The following is a 12,709-nucleotide window of genomic DNA, read 5'->3' as shown; positions in this document are numbered from 1 at the left end:
AAAGAACTTTAGAAGGTTGCTTGTTAGAGTGGGAAAAAGTCTGCCTTCAGAAACCAGGCATGGCACGGGGAAACTGTGCTGTGATATTTGGTTAAGAAAAGGAAGATAGCTTCTGTCAAAAGGGTTTGAAACCGGTTGTTAGGGCTCGGGAAAGGTTGTGTGAGACGGTGTTGTCAGCGCCGCACAAGGAGTTGAGGGCGTCGATTTTTTTACCAACGTGAATATAAAGTATTGCCTGAACGCTGCCAGCTCCGGGAAACCCAGCTAGCGGTGGGAGAACGAGAAATTTTCCACTAGGAAAAATACAAACAGCGTAACGTGAGGGTCGTGCCCCGATGCTACAGGCAGGACAGAGGCCTGGGCAGAGGGAGGGAAGGCGAACCCTGCTCGCTCATCGCTCTGGTACCCGCTCAGCGGGGCGGGAGGCAGAAGTTTAACTTCCACCTGCCCTGAAGTCGCCGCTGCGCCGGCAGCGGGAGGCGGAGGCGGGGGCGGAGGCAGGCGGGGCAGCCGAGGACCCGGCTCTGGCAAGCTCAGAGGGTCCGGCCGGGTGTAATTCCCCCCTAATCCCCGCCACGGCGGCGCTTCCCTGGCCGAGCCATGTCTGCGGCTTCCCCGCCATGCCGAGCCTAGCAGGGAGCGGGAGGACTGGCGGCCGGGAGGCGCACAAAATGAAGACCCTGATGGTAAGTGCATTGTTGGCACTGCTCATCCCGGCTCCGGCGGCGGGGAGGAGAGAGGAGAGGAGAGAAGCGAGAGGCGCGGAGCGGCGCGGGGCTACCCCGAGCACCCCACACACGCTCCATCCTTCCCCGGCTCTTCGGGCTCGCGCGAAGGCGACCAAAACCTCGGCAGCGGCGGCCAAGAACTTTCCGCCTGCTTTCTTTTATTCGTGTTGCTCCTGGTTTGGGGGTTTTATATGTGTGCGTTTTTAAGGAGTGTATAGAAAACCGATCTGCTTAAAGGACGATGCTGGAGGTAGCTGGGCGGGGGGAGCGCTACAGTCCCCAACACTCGTTAAAATGCACGAATGAGGTGCACAGAGGGGGACGGCGGCACGGGAATAGGACGCGGGGAAGCCGGGCACACGGAGGGGAGAAGCGGCTAGGGAGCAGGGTTGGGGGAGAGGGAGGGAGGCAGAGGAGTGGGCTGGCGAGGCGGCAGGAGGGGGACAGAAGGGGTTTCCCAGTTCTGCCGCACTTTTGCCGGGTCTCTGGCGGGTGAAACTTGCGAGTGCGCCGGCGGGGAACGGCGCGCCCCGCTGGGCCCCGCGGCGGGGCGAGCTCGCTGAGCCGGCTCTGTCTCTGCCCCCCGCAGCGCCACGGGCTGGCCGTCTGCCTGGCGCTCACCACCATGTGCACCAGCTTGTTGCTCATGTACGGCGGCATCGGCGGCATCGGCGGGGGCCGCCCGGAGCCGCGGCGGCGACAGCAGCAGCAGGTGGCGGCGGTGCCCAGCCACCCGCCGGAACGCGGCCAGCGCCACCCGGCTCTCCCCGTGGGGGCCGGCCTCCTGGAAGGATACATCAGCGTCCTGGAGCACAAGGTGAGCCGCCGGCGGCGGGACCGCCCCTGCCACCGGCCTCGGGGCAGCCGCGGACTCCGCACTGCCCCAGCCTCCCACCGGGGGCACCGAGCCCGCGCCTGCCGGGCTGTCCGTCGTTATCCCCGGGAGGTGCCCGGGCGGGATCGCCGTGCCCTGCCTGCCCCGCTGTCAGGGCTGCCTTCTGCAGCCTGCCTTCGGGTGCCGTCGTGCCTGGGGCGGAGGGCGTGAATTAACGGGGTCAGGACCCGGTGCGAGCCTGCGGTTGGGTATTTGTGTAGTGCAGTAGAAGAGGGAGGGTGAAGGGTTTTGTTTCTAGTGCTGGATGCTATAGCTGCAATACAGATGTATGTTTATGATGATATTCGTAAGGGATAAAGAATGAAGTTTATTTACTGAAAGGGAAGGTCAATAGGTAGGTGTTTATTCTTAGCTCGTTTTGTCGTGGGAAACAAAAAAGAATGTCTCCTGCACAAATGACCTTTTCATCCCCCTCCTGGGAAGCAGAAGGGGGGAAACCGTAGTTACCATTCGAGAAACAGAGGGCACTTCTTTAATGGTGAACAAAATGATGTCCCTCCCCTCGACAGAGGAATTACCAGGCTAGATTGTCAGACTGTAATACCTGTTTACCAGAGACTGGCAGACTAAGCTTTGATAGCTCACAGGACAGATGTAGTGACATAAAGTGAACAAGGTGGCACATCTATGCTGAAGAGACACTTGATCTTCAATAATTTTCTCAGAAGGCAGATTACTTTTTTGTGCTGTGTTCAGTTTGTTGCACTTACTTGGAAACTCCAAGGTCTCCCCTCTGGCAAAACCCCAGATAATGTTTAGTACACACACATCTTGCAGTAAAAATTTACGTTAAAAAAATAAGCAAGGGAAGCAAGGATTCTCAACTTTCTCATGTTTTAACATCCAGACTGACAACTTTCTGAAAGATAGGTTGTCAAACACATTGCTGGGCTCAGTTTTTAGAGGTACTGTGTGAAGACTAGTGACTTTGATATACAGAGATTTTTATTGTTCCTTCTGGCATCACTTTCTATGCAAGAGTTATCTGTAGGGCTCTTAACACAGAAAAATAGCACCTGATGGTGCCTTGTAGGCTTTATTTGCTTTCTTAGATAGTTTTCCTTGAAATTCACATATGTAATGTCTATAGAAAAAGCAAGTTTGACCCCAGGCTTCCTTCTGTGTATAGTGTCCCCTTGTAATTGTTTTGTTCATCTTGAACGTGACTATAGTGATAGGTGTAGATAAATAAACATGTGATTGTTGTAAATAGCAGCAATTGAAAAGGCATCTATGAGTTTTTAGGGTGCATATGTGAGTAGCCCTCTGACTCTAGTAACTTACATTGGTTTCTCCTGACTCACAAACACTCCTCATTAACAGACCATACTTAAAATCACTGTTCTGTGTTTATTATTTTCCAGGGTAATTTTAATGTTTCGCAATGTTTGGGAGAAGTATGATCCTCCAGCTTTTTAATATATTGCAATATGGCCCAAACCCCACAGATACTCCATTTCTGAATTTTATTTCACCCAGCTCATGCCTCACAATAATAATCTGCTGAAGGTTTAATAACTTTTCCACATAACATCTGTGGGTCAAAAAGTATACTCTACAATTTGTGCTATGTTCCCAGCTTGCTTTGTCTTATTTTAATGCACATGGGATCATGCAGAGAGCTGTGCCACTGTAGTATACAGAGCAGTGAGGACACTGTATTAACATAAGGGGATGATGGGGAAGAGGAGGGCTTTAACTCTTGATAGTGTATTTGTTTTAGCAATTTAATTTACTAATTCATATTCTTGACATGGATTTAAAATCCCAGAATATGTAAACTTCCTGCAGAATAAAAAAAAAATGGAGAATGCAAAAAATCACAGGCATTGCTGGTTTGAAAGAAGGATGCAGGTTATGGTGAGAACAGGGAGAGAGACTGCAATAACTGAGAAACTGTGAAACATTTTCAGAGAACACGTGTTTTGGGTGGGACACTGGAAACTGCAGAGAAGACAACTTGAATAGCAGGTATCGTGAAAGTCCAGCCCAAACTAAGAGGAAATGAGGGAATCAGGGAAGTTTAGGGACTATAAAGAGAGCAAGTTAAAATTCTGCAGCTGTGAGAAGAACATGACATGTGAAGAGACAGGGAGGTCTGGAAGGAGATGAAAAGTACCTGCTGTTTGAGGACAAGAGGCTTGGAAAGGTAAGAGAGGAATAACTTCAGCAGTGGTACATGTTATTTTGATAGCACAGAGGTGATGGTGTGAAATGACAATGAATGGTAAATTTTTTACAGTACAGCCTCCTTAATTTCCCATATAGAATTTTGGGATTATCTATCAAGTTGAATGACCTGAAGCTGAATGACTGTGATACAAAATTCATCCTTGGTATGTGTTCATGCATGAAAGACAGTTAGCAGTAGTCTAAATTACTGGATCATAGAGATGTAGGAGCTGAAACATATTCTTGTTTCTGGATCTCATAATTTGCTTTAATACAAAAATCTTATTTGATGTTTGTGGTGTTGTACCCAAATGTTATGCATTTAATGAGAGTAAGTATGCACATATATGTAGAAGTTATGTAATAAGTACTGTACTTAGTATTAGTCCATATACTGTGTGAGTATTAACACTTACAGGAGATGTGTAAGTATATGGTAGTATAGACATTGCTTTTCAGCGATAAAATTTAACAATTGTCCACGTTGTGAAATACCACATATTACACATGTCTGTCACTACTAGCAGTAGCAATACAGCTCATTCAGTAGTGCTGGATGATCATATATGGAGACCATTTGCCAGAAAACCAAGGCACTTTGAGTAAAGTACCAATGATTTTGAAATGCAGCTTGCGATATTGTAATTACAAATTATTTTTCTCCTTTTATATTCAGTAAGAACTATAGTTTCGCATCCATTCTGTCAAGAGAAGCAGGCAGGCTCTGAGAATACAGCAAAATATGTAACATTCTTTTTACTGGATTGAAGAGTTTTTTGCAGGAGTTCCTTGTCTTTTGGTCAGATTTGTAATGTTTTGTTTCTTTGCCTTCATGGTTTCTGCAGGCTTATTTTTCTGTGAGTCAAACATCAGAGACTGAAACCCGTGTACTTGTCTTTAGTAGCCTGTCACAGTTTAGCAGTGCATACTTAAGTTTTGTTGAACTGAACTCTTAAAAAAATTCAGAAATGCCATGGATTCAGAGATTCAAGTGGATTCTTGTTATTTTGCCTCTGCATGTCCCAGAGCAATAGCAGTTGACAGTCATTGTTGATGGATGTTTGAAACAAATAAATAGTATCTTTTTTTGTTCCAAATAGCCAGATGTTGCATCCTAGAAAATCCTATATTTGGAACAGAAAATATGGTTTACTGATAGTTGCTATTGAGAGGTCAAGGACTGAAACAAAGTGAAGTAGCTGCAGCTTCTCTTCTACTTTGAGGCACGTTGACAGGGTGTAGCACTGCTCAGCTACTGCGTCTGTTCTGCAGTTAGAAGGGACCAGAGTCCTAGACTGTTGAACTGACATCTTTCATGAATTCTTTGTGTGTAATCCTGAAATTAAAGAGATTTTGTCACTGGCATCAAGGGAAGCAGAATTCTGCTCTTCCGTAGGGTGGCATGGGGATAAGCCTTTCTGTTTATTTATCATAGCGCTAGGAAGAAATTACAATGCTAATATTTTTAAGGCAATTACTGCATACAAATAAGAGACTGTTAATGAAAGTAGGAAACCTAGCACTATTTCAGAACTTGCAAGAAATAAATATTTAACCATTATAATACTATTCTGAAATGAATGTGAGAATATATCTCTGGATAGTTAAAAAGCTTTTCACCCAGTATTGACTCTACAGTTGGTACTCTGAATAAAATATCAGTTTGTCACGTATGTAATTGAATACTATTTCAAGCCATCAAGGATTTTGTTTCTTAGAAAATTTAATCTTCCAAACAAAATGCATGATTTCTTAGAACAACATCTAAATACCTTGAGTGCATTGAGATCAACATGATATTTTAAGTGATCACAATGATTTCTTAATTTATGATAATTCGCATTATCATATGCAAAGAAATCTTTGTGATCCCTTGAAATTAATGCAGATCAGAGGATTGTGTAGTTAATGAAGTGTTTGAAAAAGAGCCATTCTGCAAATAGTGCTATAGCTCCTTAATCTCTGAGATGCAAAAAATTGCTCTTGGATGAAACTATTTTTTCTAGGATAGTAAACTTTGTGTGCTTAAAATAGATGGTAATCTTTACATATTTGATACTATTTTTAGTAAGTATTAAATCAAAAGAGTTTGGAATATGAATTTTTATGTGGTCAAACCACTGTTGGTTTGGGACTGAATAGTTTTGAGTGGAGGGGTCACTAAACCAGTCCTCATATTAATTTACATAGAGATGAGAAGGAATTAAATTATTTTGAGGGTGTTAGTGTCTTTTAAGGGACTTTATCACAGAATCATGAAGTATTCAGTAAAACAGCTTGTCTTGTCTGAGGTGGGATCAAGCCCACTGAGTTAAGGAAACCATGTACCATGATTTCATTACATATTCCTATTTGCCCCTGAAGTTCTTACCTGTGAAGAAAGGAACACAAACGTTATTATGCAATTAAGTATTTGATGGAGCTTTTATTATGTGAGAGATCCACAAGGGGGAGACTTTATTCTGGAATAACCTTACTTGGGACACTTCCATCTGTCCGGGACTTACACAAGGTGAAAGTCCAAAGAACCCCTTGCTTAGTGTTTTGTTGGCTACTTCGCTTTTTCTTTGTACTTTTAGGTATCATAGTTACCTTTTGCACTGATAAACTGTAGGTTTATTTAAACCCCTATAAAGTTGACTGATAAAAAAAAATGGATCATGACAATCAGGGAATGCAACTGAATATCCACATGCTGAGAGTGGAGCCAATTGTTTTACCAGATTTACCCACCTTTTGAATAATGACTGTCCTGTGCTTTTTATTTCCTTACTTTGAGCTATTGCAGTAGAGGGCTTTCTCAGCCTAACAAATCGTAGTACTGGGTTCCTTCATTTTGATGACCCTTGTCTAAAGTTTTTAACAGTTTCTGTGTGCACTAGATGCTGACACATGGTGTACAATACAGAGCACACAACCATGACAGGGAATGATGGTACATACTCCTGTTTTCCAGGTTGCTTGGCATCTGTGCGAAGAGCCAATAGTTCTAACCTGGCACTGCTCCTGCTTGGAATATCTTCAAGTATTTTTAAATGTTTACATGTAGATGTCAGTTAGCTGTGCAGATCATACATTTATTTTATGAAAAAGGCCATATTCTGTAGTTGGACACATCTTTTGTAGAATTCTGACTCCAGTGTGTGAGAGAGAACACAAATGTTGGCTATCAGGTTAATAAAAACAAGTAACATTTTACAGTTACTGGTATTACCTAATTCTTTCTAAAATAAGTGCTGTTAAAGATAAAATCTAACCAGTAGGGATACTGAGTCTAGGCAGAGGTCAGAATGTGCGTCTTAAAAAATAGTCTCAAAAGAGATATTATTAATCTCAAGAGATACTATTAGTCTCAAAAAAGATACTATTAAATGCTGAGATGTGTCTGAAAACTGAAAGATGTTTGGTATACATCTAGTGCATGGTGATGTAAATGATCATTAATGTAACATGATGCATAAGAACCTACCCAACCACAACTAATGTGTTCTTATCATTTACTAGTTATTGAGAAGATACAGGAGAGAAAATAATTTTTGTAATACTGAAAACAAGAGAAAGTATTGGAGTTTATACCAGGTGAAGACCTTACCCCATGTAATTTGTGACATTTTGTGATGTAGCTTTATTCTTTCATAGAAATTGAAGCAAAGTGATTATTTCAGAGACTGTATCACAAAATGTTGATGATGGATTTCATTGCAAACATAACTATGCACATGGTCAGCTCAAAACAGTTGATGCAAAGTTGTGTTTTAATTTTCTTACATTTTAAACAAGTAACATCTCACAGCAAGATCTGATACAATATATGGATCATAATATGTTATCTTATTTTTACAACTGAGACAAAGTTCTTTTTTTCTTGGTGGAAGAAAAATTGCAGAAGCACAAAGATGTTTTTGTTTGTTTTGGACTGCTGTTTTTGATTGTTTCTAGATTATAGCCTTTATCCTGAATCATGAAGAGTGAAGGATGAATAAATATGCTGTCTCCTTACCTGTCTTCTTTTGTGAACATGCAAAATTGTTAATTGGATGTATATACAAAATACTTCCAGGCAGTGAATTGGGGACACTTTATCTGCTTGTGAGATTTGCTCATCTCTCCTGCAAAATCCCTTAATTTTTTTTCCTTCTTCATTTACATCATTAATTTCAATTACCACCTTTGTGTTTCTGGTATGTGTTGAAGTATATTATATTTGATAACCCTTTAAAGTTGCCATATTGTGCACTTCATTTTCACATGATCTTTCACTGTGAGAATTTTAAGCTATTTTCATCTTCCCATGAAGACAAAGTGTTCTTTTGAAGGATTTTAATCCTTGGTGGAAGCAAGTCTGAACTAAATGAGATTTTCAATGACAGGAAATGTAATTTTTGCTCACAGCTGATGGATATCTCTCAATAGAGTTCTTTAAGTTCTCCCTTTCTGCTTGTCCTGGGGCATAAGTGGATATTGAGTGTCATCCTAACTATGTGATATCCTCAAAACAATAGACTGCAGGTAGTTTCCTTTTCCCAGTGACCTTCCTTATTAGTTTAACCTGCATTGCTCAGTAACGCTCTGTATGCACATCCTTGATGCTGAGGTGGCATTGATATGAAGAACTGAGTGTAATAATTGAGCTTCTAATTAGGGCAATTATGATCAAATCAGCAGTCGTTTGGTGCTGATATAAGCAGATGTGACAGCACAAAAGCTGCTTTGAAGGTGAGGTGAAGCAACATAATATTTCACCTCACTCCATTTCTCCTCATCCCTAAGCCATCTCCATTAGTCATCACTCTTGTGCTCTAATAGTTAAAGCTTGAGGTGTTAATACCCGGTTAACCACTGAAGTTTACTACCAGCTGGAAAAGCAAATATTTTCAGTTCAGAAACTGCAGTTAATTGTTCTCCATTGTCGTTCTGAAAATAGCCTAATACGGTTAAAAGTCACATAGGAAGTGAGGGAAGAAGTCAAAGCCGAAACCTCCTGCCTTCAGAGAGTCTGTTTGCAACAGAAGTGGAAAGTACAAATAGAGAAGTGGAGCTCAGAGGTGCCGGTTGATGCTCTACATGACAGCCAGAATTGAGCACTGAGAAACATGTACACAGTCCTATAGAGAATATACCATTTGAGCTGAGGTGAGGCAAATCTGGTAACACTGTTACTGTCTGGGCTGTATTCAGAGTGACATCGACTGTTGAGAGAAACACAATGTGTATATTAAATGTAACAATGAATACTGAGTACTGGAACCTTGTAAGAAAACTTCATAAAAAAAAACTTCATAATAAGATTTAGTTGTTTTAAAACACAGAGGACAAACTGATATATTTAATAGATTATTAGAATATTTTTTCACAATGGCAGTGAACTAGTGCAAAATATTCATTGTCCAAGGAAAGGGAACAGTAATGAGTTTATGTGGTATACAGACAGCATAAATCAGGTTTTCTTAATTTAGATTTAATAATCTGAAGTGTTGTAAATAGCACAGAACAAGAATATATAAATGTGTGCTTTGTTGTTGAATACAACACGTTAGGAATTCATTGCAGCTGTACAAAAATTTCCATTACTGAATGGGTGGCTTTGTTAGAAATAACCTGGAAAAGAAGAGGAAAATGTTTCTCAAGAACTAGTCGACATATTTGGACTATGCATTTTTGTCAGGCAAATAATATATTTTGATTTTTGCGTGTTATTAGCATCCTCAGGTATTGGCATGATGTTAATATTGCAGGAACAAAATATTCTGTAAATTTTTTACTGTTGGACAGTATTAAATTAGAATATATCTTACCCTCAGCTATAGCAGGACATAAAAGTTGATGTAATAACATTCAGGAGAGCATCAGTCTAAGAGTTATCTCTAAAGAAAATTAAAATTCCATAGTGCAAGTTTGTGCAAATGTACATCCATACCAAGCTTTGTGCACAGGAAAGTTAAAGGACTGTTGTTATGCTTAAGAAATGGCTGGCTGAAAAATAAGGTTCTGGAGACTACATTCATCACCAAGTACATGCTGCTTACCAGTTTGCCTACATGAGGTTAAAACCTTTTCTCCCAGTTTGAGACCAATCTGTGTTTTGCAGACAGTGACATGAGTTACACCCAGGCTCATTACCTTCTAAACTTTCTCACCTGCACTACCATTCTCTGTGGATAGACATTTTTATTCCATTTCAATAAACTTCAGCCCTGTGACTTTTACAAAAAATGAGCATCTGAGGAAGCACATGATTGAGGCAGTGGAGAGGGAGGTAGGATGTAGCTACGGGCTGATGAAATGATGCAGAGATTCCAAAGCTAGGTCAGTAAGTCTTGGTAGTGTAGTTCGAGACAGGCTTGTTAGCTTGAAAGCAGAACAGTCTTGCTGTATCTAAGCAAGTAAATCCTGACCTTTGGCAGGTACATTTCTTCTGGAGCTGTACTTCCTGTGGTATTTGGGCTCAAGACAGGCTGAAACCCTGCACAAGTCTTGGAAATACAGGGGCTGAAGCTACACTATTCCAGGGGAGTGGTGGTAATGACATGCCTGGAACACTTCTGGGCAGTTCTCAAGTGCAGTGCCAGGGTCTCAAACTGCATTGGAAATACTAGCTGTTCTTTACCCATCCAAACTATATACATCTTGTATTTGCAGAGACTGACCATTCAGCCACAGAAAAGACATGTTTAGAAAACCTGATTTCTAAGACTTGTCCACAGTCCTTATGAAAAAGCTTTTGGCCATTTTAGTCCTAATAATACTGCAAAAGGGTGAGTTTTACACAACTCAGCATATTGGTTGACTTTGAAATAAAAACATAAAACCCCAAAATGCAGCCAGTGGTCTGAATGCAGCTGCCAGAGCAACAGAGAGTTAGTACTGCCTGTCCTTCCTCAGCTCATCTGCGTGTGCCTGGATAAATTCAGGTGAACTCTTTTTTAAAAAACAAAGCATAACAAAACATATTGTGTTTTATTTAGATAATTTATTTCTTAACACTAATATTTGATAAAATGGTTATTGTTGATAGTATTGATGACTATCCAAAATATATTTTGCAAATAAAAAACCTATGGCAAAGTCACTGCCATTTCCACTTGTTCATCTACTTAGCTATGCTCTTTGTAACACTGTTCCAGATTTCTTTCTGTTTTTAATAGTGATTCATGAGCCTTATGAAGACTGAGACAGTTTGTTATAATATTGCTCACATTATCCATGAGAACTACCTCGGACGTGAATGGGACTGTACATAACAAGCAGCACTTGAGTGAGGGTTTGCGAGTGCCAGCTGCCATGATGGCTGAGCATATGTCTGCATGGGATTTTGCCAGCAGACAAGAGCATGCTCTGCCCTCCCTGTGAGCTGGTTGGAGATGCACAGACTCTGATCTGGCAGCAGAGCTGCTGCACTTACTTAGCATGTTGCTAAGCCAGAACTAATAAGCTTGACTGAGAGGCAGGGTTTATTATCCTGGGCTCAGCAGCATATGTGGTGTGGTTATGTAGCTTATACATAGAACTTCTGTGAGTCCTACAATCAGCTCACGAGCAGATCTTGCTTGTGCTTGGCTGTACAGAGCATGGTCAGTATTTGTTTCCATCTCACTGCGAAAGCCTTCTAGTCCATATCCTAGTGTTTTCGTAACCCTGCTCCAGAGGAGCATTTTTAGTCCTCTACCTAGATTTTTCTACCTTGCACAATGGGGGAATATGACTCACAGTACTCTTGTTACTTCAGTTTTGGTCACTGGGATTGCCACATATTTAGTACACTTAACATAAAAGACTATTTTTCATCATTTCTCTTTTGTACTGCAGCCTAGTATGACAGATGATGTTGTGGATCAGGTTTTCAAAGTTTGAAATGATACACTAAATTAGGTTCACAGAGTATGATTTAGTCATCTGAGTCACCACTTACCTGCTGTTTTCACTGGACAGATAATTAAAAGATTTTAATCGCTTTGCTTTAGAAAAAAATGTTTGAGAATGAAGCCATGAGATTTTTTTGCTTGTAGTGTGGCTGTTTCTATATGCCTAGGTTATTTAATTTGTTATGTTTGTGTTTTCATTTGTAGTTTTTGGGTATTCTTACCATGTATGTATTTCTTTGGAAATATTCATGACTTTTATCTTAATTTTGGTCAGTAAAAAATTTTTGCTGAAAGGATATTTAGGAATATCTTCATTAATGAGACTACTGAGCTTTTGAGCCTTAATGTTACTCTTTCCATATGTAATTATCATATTAATAGATTTAATTTTGATTTAATTTTTATGAATAGCCAAAAGCTCTGGTTTTTTACAAGTAGAATCAAAACTAGAGCTACAGTTTTTGCTTTTGCTGTATCTGCTTTATGTCTCAGTAGCAGTGCAAAGAAGCAATGATATAGATATGCTGAATATTCTTTCTTGGGGTAGTGTTGGTGTATCCCTGATGGTTTAAGGGCATAATTGAGGTACTTTGTGCAGCTGGTAGATGTGAAGGAGGCATATCAGAGCCAGGAGGGTATCTCTGGTATTAATGTGTCTGATTTCTTCCAGCACAGTGATCCTTTTGATCTGCAGCAGTTTGTGCAATACAGAACAGCTTTCAGGGTATCTTTAATTATGCCTGTGGACATTTTGGCCTGGAAAGTGAAATGAGGCTTCAGAATCACCTTTCACTCCCAGCTGCGCAGATTTGAAACTTTGCACGGCTTGTTACCCACCTGTAAGTGTAGGGATCATATTTCTGCTCTCATGAAAGACACTGAATGTGCAGCATCCTGGGCTTCAGTAGAAGGTGCAGCTGGCTCCCAGTCTTTCTTGTCAGTGCTCTCAGTGCTGTCAGGATGGATATCCTATACGTACATATACATATAACCTGTAATAGCACGTCTCTTCAGATGAAATCTAGGTTTGAGACAATTCACAGGACCTGAAA

The 12,709-nt window shown here is 41.1% G+C and overlaps 1 protein-coding gene across 2 annotated transcripts in view; it reads left to right on the top strand.

The window, feature by feature from the left end:
• The first annotated feature begins 259 nt into the window (after positions 1-259).
• Positions 260-12,709, top strand: part of ST6GALNAC5 (ST6 N-acetylgalactosaminide alpha-2,6-sialyltransferase 5) — a 67,046-nt gene continuing 54,596 nt past the window's right edge. For both annotated transcript variants that reach the window (XM_071565418.1, XM_071565417.1), the window contains exons 1-2: positions 260-686; positions 1,318-1,545. In XM_071565418.1, the coding sequence (XP_071421519.1) occupies positions 621-686; positions 1,318-1,545 (294 nt within the window). In that variant the 5' untranslated portion in view covers positions 260-620. The remainder of the gene's footprint in view (positions 687-1,317; positions 1,546-12,709) is intronic.

Source organism: Pithys albifrons, chromosome 10 (genome assembly GCF_047495875.1).
Source record: "Pithys albifrons albifrons isolate INPA30051 chromosome 10, PitAlb_v1, whole genome shotgun sequence".
Lineage (NCBI taxonomy): Eukaryota > Metazoa > Chordata > Aves > Passeriformes > Thamnophilidae > Pithys > Pithys albifrons.
The sequence above is the reverse complement of the archived record's forward strand: the minus strand, read 5'-3'. Positions and strand labels throughout refer to the sequence as shown.